The sequence below is a fragment of the Ambystoma mexicanum genome, chromosome 2p, assembly GCF_040938575.1.
Source record: "Ambystoma mexicanum isolate Mex_15411 chromosome 2p, UKY_AmexF1_1, whole genome shotgun sequence".
NCBI lineage: Eukaryota > Metazoa > Chordata > Amphibia > Caudata > Ambystomatidae > Ambystoma > Ambystoma mexicanum.
In genome coordinates this window covers 749899712-749921602 of record NC_090923.1, presented here as the reverse complement: position 1 = coordinate 749921602, position 21891 = coordinate 749899712, and the positions used below count along the sequence as shown (strand labels likewise).

Here is a 21891-nt window from a genome sequence, read left to right as displayed (position 1 = left end):
TTGCACAGGAGAACTGTGACTAAATGATTACTGCTCTGTAAGGAATACAGGGATGAGTAGTGGCTAAACTGCCTACTCAGTCCTCACAACACTACAAGCCAGCACTGATCCCAATCATAAAGGTAAAACAGGCACAGTCGAGAGATATATCTCCTTCGTCTTTTGTGATAATGTAAGACGAGAACAGGCATACTCATAATAGGGGTACAACTGTGATAATAGAAGCAACCCAAATAGCAATAGTACAAAAACTCCATTAAAAAAAGAATGTCCAACTAAGGTTCTAAAAAAGTATGTGCTTCAATTAAACAAACCAATATGCAATTCACCATCTAAAAAACGCTAACAAAAACCTCCAGCTGAAGATAAAATGCAGAAAATATCCAACTGGCACTTATGGTGCCTTGATGGTGTCTTGACTGCTGGCACCAAGGAACAGGAATAGTGGTCTGGTGGAAATGAATGGGCGTTGTCCCTGCTGAGTGAGGAAATAGCAGGAATGTGGTCGTCCTGTGATCTAATTAAGTCTTGGGTATTCCAGACAATGGGCCTCATTACAAGGTTGCCGGCACTTGGTCCAGGAGAATTACCGCCAGAATCAATGAAGAATGAGTAGGATCAATATCTCCTATTGGTTTAAATGTTGTTGCAGGGTCTTGTAACATACATGTTCTAATACAGACAAAAACAATAGGAAAGGGGCGGACTAAGGGCCTGCACAAAAATAATATTTTCTTTTGACAAAAACCGAAGATACTACGCAGGGGTGGTACATGTACCTGGATTGAATGGCCGAAACACGGTTGTGTCAACGCGAACATTGTTTATATTGCATCTCAGAAAACTGTTATGGTGATCAAGATTGCCTGTGTGCGAGCCTCCATTGAATGTTTGAGACACATTGCTACTTTCAGCCTTTTCCTATTTGTCGAGGACTTGAGATATAGTTTCAGCAATGATATCAGACAATAGGATGTTGAAGAACCGAGGAGGTTTCTGATCACAAACCTTAACATTAATTCAGAGGAATGATCTGTGCATGTCGATTTGATCACATTGATAGTAATCCCTGTCACAAATGAACTCTTGATTTGAAAAGTTATTAAACCTGCAATTTTATATCAGTTTTTTGAAATTTTGTTTTTAATAATTTTAGAAATTATGAAGAAAGGAGATCTTTATTTGTTGTATGGATACCGGTGTTTGAGCATTCCCTGTTGAAGGAACAAGATGTTGAGCAGCACATTGATTTAGTTCTACTACTTTGTGTTAATGTGTTGAATCCCAGTGGGGGAGTAGGTTTTGAGTCCCCATTTTGTTTAATAACCGACTAAATCTGCAGATTCCACCATACCTTAGCATGAAAACCAACCCCTGGTCATTAGAAAACATCTGAGAATGTACTCAGAACTATATCATTCACCAGTCCAACATGGAGGTGTCATAAAGGATGGAACAACAAATAATTCAAACAGTGCAACATTATGTCAGCATTTCATCTAAGGTTATAAGGAAACAAAGTTAATGCAATTAAATGGACTTTGAATTTAAACTGACCTCACAGAGACACACAATGATACCATTATATTGCTATAAGAAAGCGGTGATTGTTTCTGGGAGCAGTACTATAATAAAACAAAGGTGAGCGAGAGAGAAAAGGAAGGGGAAACAAATGGTAAATGGTTTAGCCAATTCACCCGGAAGCAGGGGTCTCTCACCCATCTCTACAACCATGGCTCTGGGAGGATATCATCTGACATAGGGCATGGGACATTAATTCAGTGAAGACTCAGCCAAGTGCGTACATGTATTTTAGAGCATTCCAGTCTTCCTCTGTCAAGTATCAGATGCTAAAATCCAAATACTAAGATTGAAAATGTGAAACATGTAAACGTAGCAGGCGGTATAGAAACAGAACTTCCAAAAAGTCTCTGATAAACAGCACAGAAAATTCAGCCCCTGGTAAAACCAGAGACTAAGGTTGGGTCTACAGGAGCTACAACAGATAAGTAAATGCTAGCTCCCCCCTGCACTTTGGCACTAGTTAAAGGATAAATCCAACCCCAGATTAGAATAAGTAGTAGTGCTGGGGTCAGCAACCTTTGACTTCCAAGATGATGGGCTACAGCTCCCAAGAACCCTAGCCAGCACAGTCAATGGCGAGGGATCGTGGCAGTCAGTCTAAAACAAGTTTCTGCAACATGTGGCTCTTCAGATGTTTTGAACTCTGTCTCCCATGATCCCTCCCTATTGACTAAACTGGGTAAGGTTGATGGCAGCTGTAGTAGAAAACATCTAGTGAGCCAATGGCTGCAGATCCCTGATCTAAAACATCTGGCGAGCTCCATGTTGTAGACTCCAGACACAGTGAATAAATAATACCCGTGAAACAGGAGCTTTCACCAATGAAAGCCACACCACACAGAGATCGCTCTACAGAAGAGTAAAGGAAAATGGAAGAATAAAGGACTGCACAGACAGCCAGGTCATCTACAGGCGGCATCCAGTCATTGCATCGAATACCAAAGCATTGAATGCCAAATCATCGAAAAAAGCATCGAAAAAAAGCATTGAATGCACTTTTTTTCAAAGGTAAAGGTTTCATTTTAATTATAATGGGTTTTAAGGGGTAAAAAAAGGGGGGTTGGAGGGATCCCTCCATTAAAAAGAAAAAAAGAAAATGCATTCGATGCTTTATTTTCGTTGCTTATTTTTAGATGTTAAGGCATTCAATGCTTTGGTATTCGATGCAGTCACTATACACCCATCCAGCCATGTGTTTTTTCAGACTGATGCACCAGTTTGTCTAATTGTACTAATAGTTTTCCCCCTTTACACATTTTCCTTCTGCTTTACCAAGAGTATTCGGGCTCGAGTATGCCTGAATAACGGAAGAAGCTTCATCAGCGAAGCATTATTCAGGCAACACCCCAAAAAAAAAAATCAGACCTTTCCCACATTTAAATTGATTGATAGGTGGGCAATGGGCCTGGAAACTCCAAATTCCAAACATCTCCTGCCAAGCAGGTGTATGCTAAAAATTTCCAGTAGCGGCAAAAGCATAGAACATAATTTTTGGGTTGTGAGAGATGTCCCCTCCACCTTTTACTTAGGCAGTGACATTCTCAATCGATTCGCAATTAATTTGGACCTAATTAATAACAAAGCCTGGTCTCAACTAGGAGGTAACCACATGGCCTTTGACAACACTGAGAAAGCATTTCAGTCAGCTCAATTGCTGCCGTAAGCGGTTGAAGTTCAAGTGAGAGAAGAGGTTACTATCCCAGGACAGATGCGACAATTTACAATTCCCCTAAGAATTAAGCGAGGACAGAACCTCAAAAATCAGGATCCTATATACATTTGAATTATCACCTCCAACAGCAAAGTTTGTGTTTACATCAGACACCCCCAGTTGACCTAGAAAATTACACCATTCAAATATTGGTGGATAAGAGTATCACTTTGGGCCGAGACACCTTTATTGTAATGGCGGTTGACTATTGATTTAGGTAATGAGATCACTGGACCAATGCCAGATGACTGCTTCCATATAGACGGTATCCCTCCGGAAAAGATTTTTACCAGGCAACAGGGGAATTTCTTGGTGTATTCTTCCCGCCCTTATGGTGTGGAAGAAGAGACCTGTGACATCAGGAAGGATCACGCGATATTCCGAGTCAACTGTGACTACCTCCCATCCTTGGAACCTCACATCCAGGCCAACACCATAACCAGAGATCTCCAACCAATTGAAGGATACCACTGAAATTGCCAAGCCAGAGGTCTTTCCAGGCTATAAGTAGATGCTCGAAGAACAAATCAATCTCGCTGATGCCTGGGAGACCGAGGAGGAAAAGTAGAAGCTGAAACCGGTGTTTCTGGATTTTCAGGATATCTTTGCAGTGGATTCATAGGATTGTGGAAACCAGAGATGCATTCAACCACCATACCTACGGAACAAAGATAGCTCCAGTATTTGTGAAGGAATACCGGTTACCTCTTTCGTCTATGGAGTCACTCATGGAGATTATTAAAAACGTACAATCCCATGGGATATTTGTCCAATTCACAGTACCTTTAACAACCTGGTACTGGGGATACTTAAACCCAATGGCCAATGGAGACTTTGGGCAGACCTAACAGAGTTAAATAAACGGGTCCACATGTCAAGATGGCCCCTTCCCTACACCGATCAGGGACTGGCCCAGATCCAAGGCTCAAAGTTGTACATCCCTATTGAACTGACCAACTGTTACCGGAGAGTACCCGTGAGTAGGGAAGACCAGTACAAGCTTGCCTTTACCTTCGAGGGGCAGCAATACATGTGGACCTGAACCCCCTTTGGATACATAAACTCTGGCAATTAATAAAATATCTTCCTAAATAAGGCCATGTCGATTTGGGAGAAAGGGCAAACTTGGCCTATGCCGATGTCTTAATCAAGAGCTCAACTGTAGAGGAACACACAGCTGAAATCCGTTATGCTCGGAACCAGTTGCAGAGAGACGGAGCAAAACTGTCCTTTCAGAAAGCACAGTGGTGTAAGACCCGCGTGAACTTCTTAGAACACAAAATCACCACTGAGGGTCTCCATCCCCACTCGAAAAAGGTGGAAGCATTATTGAAATTGAAAGACCCTACTACTCTGCGAGAACTAAGAAGCCTTCCCGGACTCACTAATTATAGTAGAAAGTTAATTGAAGACTATGCAGAGGTCCCTCAACCCTTGGTCAATTTATTAAAGGCCGAGGTAGGGTCCGGAACAATCTGAGGCAGTAAAACAACTAAAGAGAAGCCTTTCCCAAGCGCCTCGTTTGGCTTATCCTGTAAAGAACAAGGAATTTTTCTTGGAGACTGGGTTATCACATACTTGCTTAACGGCAGTGTTAAACCAAAAGCACAACAAGGTCAACAAAGTAATCTCGTACGCAAACAAGACTTTGTACTCTGTGGACCAAAAATTCAATGATTGCGAAAAAAGTACTCCTGGCAATGGTGTGGGCATTGAACAATTACTGCCCATTCGTCCAGGGGGAGCACATCATCGTGGGACTCCTCTCAAACCCTTGCAATACTTACAACGTGACCGAATACAAACAGGGAATGTCAGTAACTCCAGAATTACTTCCTGGATTCTGTCCATGCAAGGCTTTCCTGTGGAGGCCAGATATGGCCAAAACAAGAAGAGTCCTCTAGCGCAAGGATTGGCTGACTTACATGACTGTGCTCCAAAAAACTGTCTCAAGGACAAAAGTCTAAGGACCAATGACAATATGGAGGCATACCTTACTTGCCTGCACAAAGTCTATAAGGAAGACATGTGTCAGGGGATACCCACAGTTTATGTGGATGGGTGCTCCTACCAGGCTGACAATCATGGGGAAAGAACTAGTGGCTGACATTGGGAATGCCTGGGTGAATGATGCTCCAGAACCCTCTGCTGGGTACAAAATAGGTCCCGAAGTAGTCAGTTAATGCAATACATCAAGCCATCCTCACTGTCGTGCAACACAAACTCAAAGAGCTGGTCATAATCACTGATTCAGATTAGGTCATAAATGGGTTCGTGGATCACCTGATTAATTGGAGAAATCGAGGCATGCAGTGTGTGAATAACAAACCGCTCACACACAGGAAATTAATCCAATCAATTGATGATCTGGTAACCTCTAATGAGATGACCATCTAATGGAAAAAGATCAGAGGTCACTCCAAAATAGAGGTACCAGACAAAACTGGAAATGACCTGGCTGACCAGTGAGCCAAAGCCAGAGCCATTCACAGGGATCTCCTAGAAACTGAATCCCTGTTGGGGAAAATCTAGATCACTGCTGTCATCAGGTCCCAAACCCATGCCAGAAATGAACTCTCAACTGCCCAGTGGAGTAAAGAAACCCCAAATGCAGATTTGATTACTGCACAAAAAGAAGACCCAATTATTAGGAAATGTTTGAAGACCCTGTGAATTTTCCTCTGACAGAACCCGATAATCTTGGGGAGGATCTCCGTACATTAATGAAGTTTTCCAAAATGTTCTGAATCCAAGATGGTTTGTTGGTACGAAGATCCATAACTGGATGTGACCAGTGGGTGGTACATACCTTATTCTGAAGCCTGATGTTATGTCACGCCCATGACATGGCCACTGCCGGTTGTATGGGGTTTCATGCAACATTAGAAATCTTGCGCAAGGTCGCATATTGGCCACACGTGGGCCAGGACCTTGACATCTACTTAAAGGGGTGTCTTATGTGTTCATAATTTCAGCCAAGTTCTCACATACACAGAGCTCCCCTACAGAAAAGGAGAATGACACTGTCTTGGTCGGATTTGCAAGTGGATTTCATCGGGCCAGTGATTCGCTCCTCTAGAGGAAACAAGCACATGTTGACCGTGACATGATTGTTTAACAAGTGGGTAGATTGTGTTTATGCCCCAAATTGTAAGGCAGAGACAGCTACTGCACTAATGATCAACCACCTCCTCTCTCGTTTCACCCTTCCCCAAAGGATTGGGTCGGACCGAGAAAGTCATTTTACCAGCGAGGTGATGAGCAAGTTGTGGGAGATACTAGGGGTAAAGAGAAAACTCCACACTGCCTACCGGTTAGCCACAAGCGGGGGAGTTAAGAGGTACAACAAATCAATTGTGGAATCTTGAAGCAGTTTGTGGCGGACTCTGGACTGAGTTGGGACATCCGATTACCACTTTTCCTAATGGCCATTAGGTCCACGCCATCTTCTGCAACCAAAATGTCTTGATTTGAGCTCATGACAGGACAGAAAATTGGGCTACCTCAGCATCTGCTCTACACAACCCAAGAGCAGACCCTGATCAATGCGTCCACTACCTTGAGAATTTATGGAAACACCTTCAGCACGCTTTTGCTTACGCTCAGAGCAATTTAGAAAAGTCGGCAGAAGGAATGAAACCCTATTACGACTTAAAAATGACCATTAAGGAGTACGAAGTAGGAGACAAGGTCTACCTGTACAATTTCCAAAGGAACCAGACCAAGGAGCCGAAGTTCCTCCCCTCTTGAGCGGTGCCTTTGAAATTGTCGATAAAATGTCACCTGTCACCTATAAGATACGCATCCCTAAAGAAGAACATACAGAAGAGAAATGGGTCCATATCAATCAGTTGAAGAGCTCCACCCCAGAAAGGTGCTACAACTGATTGAAGAACCCAGTGAGGGTAGTGCCCAAGAACCATCTGAAGAATGAAAGGAAAGGATGTAAACCCGGATGGAGAATATTGCACATCAACAGGGAGTAAAACAATTCATACTTATAAGGTATGTACCCAAATTAGAGAAACAGAATGTTGTTGAATTGTGTATGTCAAGTGAAATCTTTGTTAACATTTGGTTGTGATGTATAAACTGTTTGTTGTCAATTTATATCCCTATCCACTGAGGAAAGAAGTACTGTATAAAATACCTAACCTCTCGCTCCTTACCTTCACATATGGGGAGGCTGGAGTTTCCAGAAAGGGAGGAGTTCCAGGACCAAAACCCCAACATCCGAAAAGAGTGGAGTGCAGACCAGAGCGCCACTCCCTCGGACAGGAAAAGAGCAGAGGCTCTCTGACGAGGAAATTCATGGAATGAGCTTAACCAAAAAGATAAAACAGAAACCCCTCACTCCCCTTGCTCTTTTCTCTGAGTCAACTGGATAAAAGAGCCAGAGGGCAGGGTCGGGGACTTGTGGGGTAAAAAGACAGGCCAGCAGCGACAGATGGAGAGGCCATGCTAGGCCCCATTGTGAGAGTGAACCCTGCTAAGTGTGGAGTTCCATTGAAATATAAAAGCTAGTACAAAACAGTGATTTCGACGGAGGGCCTAGTGACTGAGCGAGAATAGGCCTCCCTCACCTTTGTTAGGAATATTGTTCACATTGTCCAATGGATTCCAAAAAGACATTTGGAATTGCAGATGCTGACCTTGTGTAAATGCCCACTTTGACAGACTCAAAACTGCAACAGTGCACATGGGAAGAAAAGATACATTTAAACACTGGGCATTTGGAAGTTAAAAAGGAGGAATGATACCTTACATTTGAAAAATAAAGTCGAATGACAGACTGCGTTTTCAGAAATAAAGGGACTTAATTTCAGCACATAAAATGTCATTTATAGGGAAAGGCCTATTTCGTTTTTGGAGCAATGAACACTGCTTCTTATGTAACTGTGGCCTATCTGTGTGAATAGTGAATCTACCTCTATTTTAATGTAGTAGAAAAGAAAGATTGTATTTATGAATTGCAGGCCTAGATGTAATGCGAAAATGTTACATGTAAGCACATCTTGTCGATTTAAAGCTGTATTTTCTGAAGGATGGGTGCAGCTGGTGTTTTTCCTACTAAACTGAAAGGTCTGTGCCTTTGAACATTTGAACGCAAGACCTTTGGTTGAGGACCCCTAGTAGAAGAAGGCCTCCTTGTCAATTTAAATGCTAAGATATACAAAGAAGTAGATGGAACTACGGTGATACAGATAACATGACCAACAGAAATTACCTTTTTAGGTTGGGTTCACCGTACAAAGTGTGCATTTGCTCTGAACAAAGACTCTTTGAAGCTCAGGAGAAGAGGGTAGAATAAACATTGGCCAGCCAGAAGTCCTGATCTGATCATGGAAGAGAAATGAAAGTTCTTGAGGTGATGAGAAACAAAACTATCTCTCATTTAATACCTTCCCATATGTTTAACACTGAACACATTTTCTAAATAAAAAGAGCATTGTGTGTCCCAGTGAGCCCAGCCCAGGTTCATTTTGAAGAGGATAAAGAGCCAGTTGGAACCATGTAAAGACAGCATTTATGTGATGAACATAACTTAAGTTATGATCGAAATGATGATTCTGGCATTTTCATAAATCGGAGAAATTGGAAATATTGATATAGTGAAAGACGGTGAAATTAATGTTGGAATTATGTAGCGTCAGATTTGTAACTATTACGGCGCAGCCACAAAGCTTGAAAAACGGTGGCTACGCCCAGGAAGGGCGTGCCAAAATAAAATTTGTATTTTCTGACTCGCCATAAAATGTAGAATTCGAAAATATACAGATTCATGTAGTTATCTGAAAAATAAGCATACCTGCCATGTTGTTAAGATTTTCAGAACCCAAAAAGGTAAATACCACATGTCATTTTGAGATGACAAGTCTTTCTCCTCACTCGACCTGCATCATACACTCCCCACCTCCCCAACTTCTGGTCCTATCAGCAGCCAGTGGGCATCTTGGTGGGAGGTGAAGGGAGATTGCTAGCCAATCCTTACCGTGGGAATTATGAGAATGTAGGAGTGTAATCAGCCCTATAAAATGTCAATTTTGCATCAGAACAGGGCTTTTCCACTTGATTCCGAGAGATAGCCTGCTGCCGGACTCTTGCGAGGAACAACTAGCGGAGAGGCATCAATCCTTCCATTGGAGATAGTGACATGGAAATCTAGAAGATAGCTGGGACCCTAATCAGATTAGCAGAGGATGTCTTGGTGCAGGAGAAAATCATTGACTGAAGCCCTTGACCAGATCTGTGATGTCATCAGAGGCGCCCTGTTTTTCCCCGACTAAAGCCTCCTATGTAAGTAGACTAATCCAAAAGCCATCAATTGTGTGGGGAGCTACCTGACTTTATCCCTTTGCATTAGTGGGTGGGTGGGTGGGTGAAACTGGGTAGGCCCTTGGCACATTGTATTAAATCCAATTCAAATTAATTCCACTATAGAAAATCACCCTATCCATTTAAATTGAATTGTGTTGGAAACAGCCCGCCTTAATCCTTCCCATTAAATTGTGGGGAGGGGGGAAGCTGTGTAGATCCTTAGCGCCTTGAAATGAAGATAAATCAATGAATTCCCATATAGAAAATCATGGGATGAGTGTTGTTAGAATTTGAAACTAACAAAGTTCATGCCCAGTATGTTAGAGCCGGTATAGACAAAGACTTGGGTGACTGTGCTTCTGAAACCCCTGACTCCTGTCCCGAAAGGTGAGGAGGGCATAATCCCAAAATAAATAACCCTAAGTAACTGCTATTCAAGTCACTGCAGGGGGTGCAAAAAGAAATTCCCCATTTATCGGTTTGCATCCCAAACCTGAGTTCCCAAGAATTACATCTCCATTGTATGTGTGTTGCTAAACAAAATTTCCCATCGATTCCCTTGCCTCCCAAACCAGACTCCCAAAGCACGGCCTGTCCTTTGAATGTGTGTTGCAAAACAATGTTTCCATTGTATTGTGAATGTTTTCTATTGTTTAATTTGCAATTAAATCTGATGTAAGTTGTGACTGCATATTTCAAAATTATACCTGTGTTGTTTTAATAAACAGAAAGTAATTTGGAGTTGTGATATTGTGACGTGCCACCGCATTGGTGGTTGAGGTTGGTTGCTAGTCTTCTCCGTCAAACCTGAAATAAAAATATATATTCTTAATATACACCAGCCTGGTTCCTAGTCCATTGGTGACATAGGGTAATTGTTGGGGTCGGTGCGAGACGGGTTGGAGGCTTCACTAAAGTAGAATCTGTATACATGCTTTGGGTGTGCGCCACCTTGCTTGGGGGGGGAACAGAACTCTCCGAGTTGAGTGTGACTGCCTAATAAACTGTGACAACCACTGCTCTACACCCTCCACTTTCATCCTACCCACTCTGGTGAGGACACTGACCTTGTCTTTTTCTATGCATGCTCTCCCTCCTCGGACTACTCTATTGACCCCTCTCACTCCATTGCTCCATTTAAGATCTCTGCCCCCCCCTTTGTACTCTCATCTCCCCTCTTCAAAGACTAAGAGGAACTTCAGGCAGGACTCCCTTTCCCCTTATATTGATGATGCGAGGACGCCCCCCGCCCTTCTCTTTTCCCTAGCAATTCCTCTTCCATTTTATGTGCTTTCTCTGACTCTAACTATCAATTTATGACTCCATTTGACCAACACTACCCTGCTTGCACATTCACATCTTCCCATCCCTCATCTTCAACCTTTGATCAAGTCTGAAATTCATACCCTCAAAACAAAGATCCTCTGTCACATACAACACTAATTCAAATTGCAGACACCTACCCTACTAATAGCCTACACAAAATTCCTTGCTGCCCTAACCTTTGCACTGGACCTCTGCTAAATCCTCCTTCACAAACGTAATCTCCTCCCTTTGCAATCGCTGCAACAAACTTACCTGCCCTCTAATCTTTCCTCACATCTCCCAAGCCAACATCCATCACCTCCTTTCTTTCTGCCACCGTCTTTGCTCAGTACTTTTCCTCTGAAATCTCTAAAATGTGTGACACTCACAACCCCTCCCCTCTCTCCCTCTACATCTCTCCTTCTGTCCACCACCTCTTGCCCTACCTCTCCTACTCTAGAGTATTTATCCCATATCTATCCTATTGAATTTGCACCCATTGCTCGCAGTGCCAACCCATCTTGTGCTCCTATCAACCCTTTTGCTCCCTAAATGGTCAAAGACTTTGCCTCAACCACTTGCCCATATGTCTCTAAGCTCTTTAACCTCTCCCTCTCTTCCCACTGGACTCTTCCCTGCCTCCTTCAAATCTGCTGTCTAACACCCATTGAAGTAACCCTCTGCAGACACAAACATCACAGCAAACTAGCATCCAGTTTTTCTCCTAGCCTAGTATTCTGAAGTCCTTGAGCGGGTGCTCTTTGACCAGATCGGCAAGAACTTTGAGGACAACAGCTTTGGAGATCCACTTCAATTTAGCTTCCGTAGTAAACACTCCACTAAGACTGCACTCGTGCATTTCTCCAACTTTCTCTCTAAGGCTCCAAACTCACTTCTATACTCATCCTTTTGGACCTTTCTGCAATTTCCATCACTGTTAACCGCTCTTGTCTCCTCATTGTCCAAGACATTGGTTTGTGCAAATCTACTCTTGCTTGGATCTTCTCCTAACTGAAAGGATTACCCTTTAGAATCTCTTGGAACTCGCACCCTTTCACACCACCCCTCTTCATGTTGTTGCTCCCCCAATGATTAGTCCTTAAACCTCTGCTCTTGACTTGCTATAACTCTGCCCTAGACAGACTTCTCATCCTTTGGCTTTCACCATCACCTTTTGGCTTATGACACTCACATATTTTTCTCCTTTCCCTCCTTCACCCGAGCCATCTCGGAACAGATTACGAACTGTCTCACTGCAATTCATGACTGGATGGCTCCCCGTTCTCATGTCATGCTGAATGCTTCAAAAACAGAAGGCATCATTCTCCCAACATCCAATGCCATCCCTCCCCTCACCTATCCAATCACCTTCCCACCTGACCTTCTTGCTCATTCGCTCTGCCTCCTAAGTCTACTATTAACCACATGCTGATTGGCTCTCCATGCACAAATGCTCTCTTTCCAAGTTCTTTCTCTTAGTCTAAACGTTGTCAATGGTCTTGCTCCAATTACCTATCTAACTGGAGTTTACTTCTCTTGTTCCTTCCAAACGTCTTCTGCTCTCAACCTCATTGCCCCATACCCTCCATGTGACTCATATTGCTTCAGCTCGCCCTACTGGCTACTCTTCACTGGAAACCCACTGCTGACAATAATGAAAAGCCAGCCCAAATGTGGATCTCTTTAAAGCTCTGCTTAAACTTCACTTAATTGCTAATCCAGACTTTCCCCATGCGCGTTCCTTCCTCCCTACCTAACATCAAAAGTGATTTTGTATATTTATATAGTAATCCTCTTTAGTTTAAGCCACTCACCCCCTTAGGTTAATATTACATATGTAAGTCACATATACATATATATATATAAATATATATATACACACACACACAATGACAAAAACTTTGTTTAAGGGACGTTATGGTTACAAGTAAAACCTAAACCTCAGAAATTTGGCAGTTATGGAAAGCTAAACAACCATAACTCGCGCCACCACTGTGCACTGCCAAGACCAACACCCAGGACATCAAAGATGACATTGATGACATCACTGATGACATCACATATCTTGGCCACTTGTTGTTCACCGACATATCAAGGCCAGGTGATTTTGATCACTGACAGTCAGAATATTAAAATTCAAAAGGTGCTATATATCTAGACGTTAACCTTGTCATATGTTTTCCTTACAATTTGGTCTCAGCTCATGGTGCACATACATGCAGAAATAAGCAGGCCTCAAACACGCACTTCATTTGTATACATGAAGATAATCTTTAATGTTATTAACATTTTCCGATGATGCTGTTTCTTTCCTTCTTACTTTAGTTTCCGTGTATGTGCCTCTGATATGTATGCATTGTGGATCTCCATATGTATGATTTGTACTAGCACACGTGTACATTAAGTCTTGAATTGTTAGCTAGTTATTACATGTTTAACATTACTCTAAACTCTGATAAGGTAGGATTCATTATTGTACTATCCAAAAGTACAATATTATAAATATTGTACCTCTATGGTGCATGCTGCAGCCATTGCATATGTTTATGTATGATTAGGTTCTGGTATTAACAACACTCCAATACAATGTTTTTTAGATGAGTACATTCTTCAATAGATTAAGTAGTTCATGATATGTCTCCCGATCACCCTGACATCTTGTTACCAACATTATAAATACAACCCCTTGTAGGGACTTTTCAACAACATTAATTTCACTTATGATGTCATCAGTTTTTCATTGAATTTCATAGGTTTTTATTAGTGCAACTTAACCATAATACCCTTTAACAAAGATTTTTTTAGTGAATTTCATAGCTTTTTATTAGTGCAACTTAATCCTAATGTTTTCAGGGCTTACTGTGCAACGTAGCTTACGTTACTTAAAGTAACGTAAGTTACAAATAGTGTGAAAACCAAAACGGGCCCACGGTGCTAGCTTAAGAAACCATCCCAACCCGGGGCCGAATAGCCGATGGCCGAGTCCGACCCCAAATCCAACCACTGTAATGTTCTTAGAAAGGTTTTTCCTTTCTTAGCAAGTAGTAGACTGTCTTCCTCCACATCATCTTCCTCAACCAATACTGTAACCACACAGCCTACATCTGTGGGACACAAAATCCCACCAGCTACCTTGCAAGCAATAAAAGAGGCCATTGATCCATATCTTTCGAAGACAACAGTCGTCTGCATATACTGCAACACACCACTCTGCAGAAGGAACCTTGCCAGCAATAAAAGAGGCCATTGATCCATATCTTTCGAAGACAACAGTCGTCTGCATATACTGCAACACACCACTCTGCAGAAGGAAGAAATCTCGAAGTGCTTTTGAAGCTGTAATCTAAGGTAGGGGCCAGTGTTTCTCATGCTCCTTGAAATAACACACGCGGATCATCTTCCCCTGTCCACCTGTCCCTCCATATTAGTGCTTGGTGCGTCTTTCCTGATTTCCCTCCCCACCTTATGTTCTAACCTCTCCTGCAAAAAAAATATACATTAAAAAAAGAAAGGTTCCTTTAGGAACCGCCTTTCACAGTTAAAAAATAGAACTAAAAAGAAAATCTTATAGACTCTATCTACTTAACATTCCTCAGTTACGTAGATACACTCAATAAGATTATCCAACACTTCCATTAGCATTTTGTGTTATACTAATGGGAATAATATGGCGTTCATCCCCCGTTCCAGACACTGGAGCAGAGGATAACGGGCCGGCAGCCCAAGTTCCAGGCCCAAACATAGCGAGGGCAGATAACGAGGGCTCCGGACCGTTATCCCCATTCCAGCCCCTGCAATGGGGGATTAAAGCCATTAGCACCCCGGTTCCCCAAGGCGGGAACCCAGGGTGCTAAAAAAAATAAAAATAAAAAAAGAAATAAAAGGATTTTTCTTTCTACGCTGGGACTCCTGTGGCGTCCCGCTGTAGGAAGAACAATTCCTTTTTCAAGATGGCCACCATGGAAAGAGACGGCAGGGCTCATTACAGAGCCCCTCTTCCCTTTCCATGGTAGCCTGCAGAAGCAAAGAGAACCCTATGACCATATTACCACAAGCACATTTTTATTTCCTTTTCAAACCTATCCCACTTTCGAATAACTTTACCACATAGCGAGTTCCAGGTGGATATGGCCACTTTAACCTTATTTGTTGTCCCTCGTGGTCATGGACAGTAGCCACATTGTTTGGGTCATGACCTTATGACATGACCCAGACAATCTGGCCACTGCCCATGGCCACAGGCTATATACCTCAGTCACCAAAGGTATATCACTATTTTTTGTACCTACATTATGAAACTTGTCAAAAAATAAAACACTGGCACATTTGCAAAACCATGCTTTAAGGTCCTTGCCAATGCCTCTTACACAGGTTTGCTGGAAATCCACCCAGGTTTCAGAAGTGTCAAAATATATACACATACAATAGTCCTATAACTTAGCCCCCACTTGACAAAATACATTCAGACTTCACACAAACATTCAAGGTTGGGTCTATAATCTGTTTTAACACTTTTGTCCACATTCGTCAAACGGCAGCAAAGTTATAAGCCATCTAAAAATGTTGAGACCCCCCTCTAATTTTCCCCTTGTTGACGGAATCCCACCAAACTTTGCAAAACCATTTATATCTAGATTTAAAATAATTTTTCCGAACCTTTGTACAGATTCGTCACATGGCACCACATTTATAAGCCTTTACAATATTTTGGGTTGCTGCCCTCTAATTTTGTTTCCTCTTGACAAAACAGCTCAGCACTTGCCAACCATTCAGAATCAGGTCTAGAATAAAATAACAAAATTTAATGCAGTTTTATTGAGTGACGACAAAGTTATAAGCCATCCAAAAACTGCTTTTCACCAACCGAGTAATGCAGAAATAGGCATAGATGTCCCCGAACATCTGAAGTGTTCACGAACATCATAGGACAGTACCCAGAAATCCAGACTGTTCGCAGATTTAAGGGATAAAAAAAACACCTGTTTTTTGGCTTCTTATGGCCATATCCCATCCCATCCTCATCATCATCCCTCACCTCCGCAGAGATTGTTTGATAAGTTTGACAATTGCAATGTTGTGTTTTTTAATAGGCGGGTGTTTTAAAAAATCTGATGCACTTCACGCTTTTCACCATCCAATCAGGGGGGAGCATCCGATGTCCGGGGACATCACTTTGCCCTCTTAGCCAATCGGAGGCCTGTCTGCGGAATGAACAGGGAAGGGAGTCTGCAGACTAAAATTTTGGGACCCCCTATAACTTTGCCCCCCCTTGAAGAAACCTCACCAAACTTCCCAGAAAAATTCTGATGGGACCATATACTTTTTATTAGCAAAGTTTGGTAAGGGTTGGTCCATAAAATGCTCTTCCTATTGGTTGAGCAACTTAACCATAACTACAGGGCCGCTATCGCAGGCCCTGTAAAATAGGTATGGTTTAAGTTAGTTACCTGTAACTATTGTTCACCAGCATGGGTCTGGCATGGATTAACATGCTCATGAATAACGAATACACAGCAGTACAACATTACACAACCTGTGCGTGGACCTTCACGTAGCAGCCCTGCAGATGTCAAGCAGGTGCCACCAGACAAGAACCCCGTCTTCTCAGCAATCGCTATGGTGGAGTGGGCTCTCAGACAGCCCGGCCGCGGTCGGTTCGCTGACCGATGGCAGTGCATGATGCAGCCGGTGAGCCATCTTGAAATGGAAGCCTTGGACAAGGCCTTCCCATGCTTCACAGGATCAAAGTTAACAAACAATTGTGAAGTCTTCCGAAAACTCTTTGTGCAAATCATTTAGAAATTCAAGGCACGAGCAACGTTCAGTGAGTGCAAGGCCCTCTACACCAGTGACAAAGGTTTCAGGAAGAAAACGGGTAAAACCAAAGGCTCGTTGAGGTGGAATTCCTACTGGACCTTCAGCATGAAAGAGGGGTGCGTACGCAGTATCAGCCTTGATTTGTGGAAAGTCAGATACGGCTGTTTGCAGGATAGGGTCTGGATCTCACCTACACATCTGGCAGAGATGATGGCCACAAGGAAAGCAGTCTTTCATGAGAGAAACATGAGTGGGGCCTGAGGCATAGGCTCAAAATAGGGCCCCATGAGCCTCGTCAGCATCACGTTGAGTTTCCACGCCGGGGCTGGAGCCTTTCCTGGCGGGAAGGATCCAAAAAAGACCTTTGACAAACTCCTTGACGAGTCTGTGGGATGACAGCGAGGATCTTGCTGGGGGCCTGATGTAGCGGGAGATGGCTGCCTGATGTACCTTGATGGATGTGTGAGCCAGTCCAGATTTTTCCAGGGACAGCAAGTATGGAAGGATCTGAGGAGCCGTGATCCTCAAAGACTTAGGGCCTCATTACGACCCAGGCAGTAAGGGGTTAACGGCGCCGTAAAAGGTGGCGGCGCCATTAACCCCTTACCGCCCAATTACGAGGGCCCTTTGCGGGTCCCTACCTTAACGGCTGGTTTTTCCAGCCGTTAAGGATTGGACCCGCAAAGGGACCTTGGAGGTAATTACGGTACCGCAATTTGCGGTACCGTAACTACCGCCTTCCCCATTTCCATTGAGCCCTATGGGGGCAAAAACGGGAATGGGGAATTACCGCCCTGCCAACCTTGGAATGGGGCGGTAATTCCGCCATTCACCATGGCGGAATCAGTAAAATACCGGCAGCAACCATGGCGATGCCAGCGCCATGGTTACCGCACGGGTCGTAATGAGGCCCTTAATCTTATGCGACCAGCACCACATAGCAAAACACTTCCACTTATGGCCGTAGCACTTCAAAGTCAACAACGCTCTGGTTCTGGCGAGGACCTCCCTGCAGACTGCTGGCAACTCATAACCTCAGAGCTCTAAGGCTGCAGGAGCCAAGCCTTCAGGTTCAGCTATCCAGGGTCGGGATGAAGGATTGCGCCTCCCTTTCTGGTGAGCTTATCTGAAACCACAGGCAACCTGACTGGAGGCGACACTGATAGGCTGAGAAGGTCCAGATACCAAATCTGCCTCAGCCACACTGGGGTGCTCTGTGTTCATGACTCGTAGCAGGCGAGGCAATGTAGGGAACGTGTACAGAAACAGCCCTTCCCACAGGAAGGAGAATGCATCCCCAAAGCTCCTTGGCTGGTGGAATCTGCTGGCAAACTTCTGGCATTTGGAGTTTGCCGGCGTGGCAAACAGATCGATCTGGGGTCTGCCCCATTTGACGAACAGGCTGTCCACCTGGTTCTGACGAAGCTCCCTCTCGTGGCAGGAGTCTGCGTTGGTGTTCTTGACGGTACAGTGCCACAAGTCCTGAGCTTCCTTGTAGAGCACCAGGGATTGAGTGCCCCCCTGCGTTCTAATGTAGAACATGGTGGTGGTGGCGTCCAACAAGATCCTCACCACCTGGCCTTTCAGAGATGGTAGGAACGACTTGAGGGGCCAGAACACTGCCTGTAGCTCCAGGATGTTGATATGCACAGCCTTCTGCTTCGGCAGCCACAGGCCTCTGGCGTTCAGTCGTCCAGTGTGACCTCCCCAACCTTCCAGGGAGGCGTCCGTGGCGACTGTCCCCTGGTATGGGGAGATTTGAAATATCCTGTGCCTTGGGTGATGTGGGAGCATACCCCCCACCACTCCATCGCCTGTCAGAACTCCTCATAGAGAGGGATCTTAACTGTCAAACTTCCAGACACTTGTATCCAACAGGCATCTAGGAATTCTTGTAGGGGGTCGAATCAGCAACCTGCAGAGATGGACGAGGTAGATGCAGGATGACATCATGCCCAGTAACGACTTGATGGCGGCACTGTGGCCGTCTTCGCCAATGACACTCTTGGGGCTGACTTCAAGCCGAACGTTAGGGCCTTTAATTGGTAGCGCTGCCCTCCACAACGAAACAGACATTTCTGATGTTTCTTGTGAATGGGAACATGGAAATAGGCATCCCCCACATCCAACAAAGTCAAGAAACCCTGTTCCTCTACTTGGCCGAGCAAGTGCTGCAACCTGAACATCCTTAACTTTTGGGACTAAGTATTTGTCCAGATGTTGTAGGTCTAGAAAGGGTCTCCAGTCTCCTGGTTTCTTTCTGACTAGAAAGTATCTGGAATAGACTCCGGTACCATTGAGGAACTAGCTCTATTGCCCCTTTCCGTAGCATGGCTCGTACCTCTTTCAGAAGTTGAGAGATCTGCTGCTCCTGATGGGGAACCAGCAGAATACGAGGACACCTGCGTTGGAATTCCAAGGTGTGCCCCTGGGCAAGAGCATCCAGCGCCCATCTGTCTGTGGTGATCTTCCTCCACTCGCTGACAAATCTCATCAGCCGGCCTCTCACCAGAGTGCATGAGTGGGGGCACGATGTCTTGGCCAGTTCAGGCTTGCTTGGGCGCTGGCGTCCTGCCCTGCTGGAGACGGCGACGCTGTCCTCCGGTACCGAAAGCCTGGAGCAGCCTCTGTAGGCTTCTTGCATTGAGGACCAGGAAGGCTGTCTGTAAGACGTGGAGAAACCTTTTGATGAGCTGCTCGATTTTCCTGTGGAGGAGCGAAAAGACGAGCAGTGCTGCTGGAGAGTGTCGAAGGAACGGGCCGTCTCTGTATCCGTGTTGATGGCTTGGAGGGACTCATCGACGGCCTTCCCAAACAGATTTTCCCCATCAAAGGGCATGCCCCGTACCTTTGCTTGGACCTCCTAACAGAAGTGAGTGGCACTTATCCATCCCTGCCGACGAAGGCAAACACCGTTAACCATCTGCCGGAACCATGTGCCTGCAATGTCCACTGCCACTGTGGTGGCACAGTCTGATGCCACTTCCCCCTTCTTGAAGAGGGAAAGGGCTTCCATCTTCTTATTGTTGGGGAATAACTCCAGAATCAGTCCTAGCTTGTACCACAATTCCCTGTCGTACCTAGCTAGGATCGCCAGGGCGTTGGCTGCCTTCATTGCGGACGCTGCATGTAAATCATCTTCTTCCCCATGGCATCCATCCTTTTTCCCCTCACTGTCCAGAGGGACAGACGACGATGAGGACGGGTTAGCCGACCGTTTCCTCGCAGCCGCTGACGCTACCGAGTCTGGCGATGGTTGCAACCTCAGGCACTTGTGTGCGGAGTCCGGCACCCTATACTTCTTCTCCAGCCTATGCCACTTAGCTGGAGCCGTGCAATGGTTTTTCATGAGGGTCAGACCCTCCTCCCAAATATCATCCAGAAAAGGCACAGCCATAATCGTCTTCCTTTTGGCCTCTCGCCTCTGGTACAAAAAGCCCTCCTTGTTTTCCCTGGGCATCAGCTGAAATAGCTTGGAGGCCCTGCCTGGTGATCATGGAGTGGAACGATCCCACCTCATCCGGTGGGGATACCTTGTGAGGAGCATCCAAATGTGGCAATTAATTGTCCGCTGGGACGAAGTCTTCGTCCTAATCCGTCCTCATATCCATCCCCGTGTCTGGGTCTGCCGCGGGTAGGGGCTCAACACGGTGGAAGAGTTTGACATGGGGGTGTCAGGTGACCCTTCCTCTTTTTAGACAGAGGCTGATCAGGGGCTGGAGTACCGATGGTGGTGACATTCTCTGCTTGATCTCCAAGACCAAGGTGTGGAGAATGGATAGGATGTCCAAAAAAATGTCCCTCGGCTGAGAAGGCAAAGACGGAAAACTCAGCCCTGCACCACCGTTGTCGTCCTCATCGTCCTCATGGACTGTATGCATGTACTCTTGATTCTCGTCTTCCGTCGACGACACTTCCATAGTTTGAGCAGTGACCTGAGAGGACCGTTTCAGAGGCCTCCTCACCCCACACCAAGGCCCCTACAGTGGTATCGCACCGTGGGTGCAGGGACACTTTCTGAGCTGTGGGAGAAACCCTCATAGGATCGTAGCTGTCGTGGTAGTAGTAGCCATCAACAAAGTCGCTGATGAGTACTTTGTCTGCGCCGGTTGAGCCAGCTTGGGCTGCGCAGCCTTCCTCTCCTCTGACCTTGGCTTAGCGGATTTCCCCCGTAGTAGATGACCTTTTTTAAGAGAAGTTCAAAGGTAGGCTGGCAATGGAGGCGGAAGGTGATGCTGAACACGCCCTATCCAACTTAGAACCCGCATCAGCCGCAAACCCAGTGGACTCAGACTTGCAGATCTTGGACTTATCTTGGACCCCAACAGATGGGGTAACCTCAAAGGACTTAGAAGACTGTCCTCGGACCAGCCAGTCCTGAGGGAGGCATCAGCCAGCTTGGAGCATGGGTCAGAGGCCTTGTTTGAGTTAAGCCATGCCACCAGCCTACTATGCTTGTCTCTCATCGTCTTCTTAGAGAAACCTAGGCATATCTCGCACTCTACCTTCTTATGGTCCGGGTGTAGGCAGTAGAGGCACTGCAGGTGGTGGTCTTCCATGAACACATTCTATAGCCCGCATTTGGTGCAGGGCCTGAAGAGTGTTCTTTCCTCCTTCTCCTCTGCCATGGTCGGAGGGCGTGAAGTAGGCCCAAGAAGGCCTTATTGAATCTTCAATGAATCTTCACCCTTGAGGGGCGTGGAACTTCACAGACAACGGATCCATAGTGCCAGCAGATGAGGAAAGAGCACACTGGCTCTTTGGAACAACATTTTTACTTTTCTCTTTGAAAAACACAAAAAACATACAAATAGCTCGGAGAGCAACTAGAGGATTCCCAAAACTGAAGCATGCAGTAATAATCTGAAGATGGCTGCCAGAGGCCTTAGGGAGAGGACTATTATTGGATGGGGCAGGGGCATTGGATGGGGGCAGTATGACCCAGAGGACAGCGATTAGAGAAGAACAACAAGTTACTTCTTACCTTGTAACGTTCTTTCGACGGGATGTTCCTCCGACGTATTCCTCATCTTAGATATCTCCTTCCAGCTCTGCTGGCCTCGGAAAATTTTTCTCTAGAGGGCGCTGCGCGTCGACGTCCTCCGAGTCGATGTCCTTCGACAGCCGCCGTATCGACGTCGACGTCATCCTGCCTA

At 45.0% G+C, this 21891-nt stretch overlaps 1 protein-coding gene across 2 annotated transcripts in view; it reads right to left on the bottom strand.

Moving 5' to 3' along the window:
- The window catches only part of EXOSC5 (exosome component 5), a 588575-nt gene that overhangs the window by 6802 nt on the left and 559882 nt on the right, over positions 1–21891 (bottom strand). Inside the window, exon 6 of one of the 2 annotated variants that reach the window (XM_069644392.1) lies at positions 8523–8631. The exons of the other annotated variant lie outside the window; for it this stretch is intronic. Within the exon in view, the coding sequence (XP_069500493.1) occupies positions 8527–8631 (105 nt within the window). The 3' untranslated portion in view covers positions 8523–8526. The remainder of the gene's footprint in view (positions 1–8522; positions 8632–21891) is intronic. 2 annotated transcript variants of the gene reach the window in all.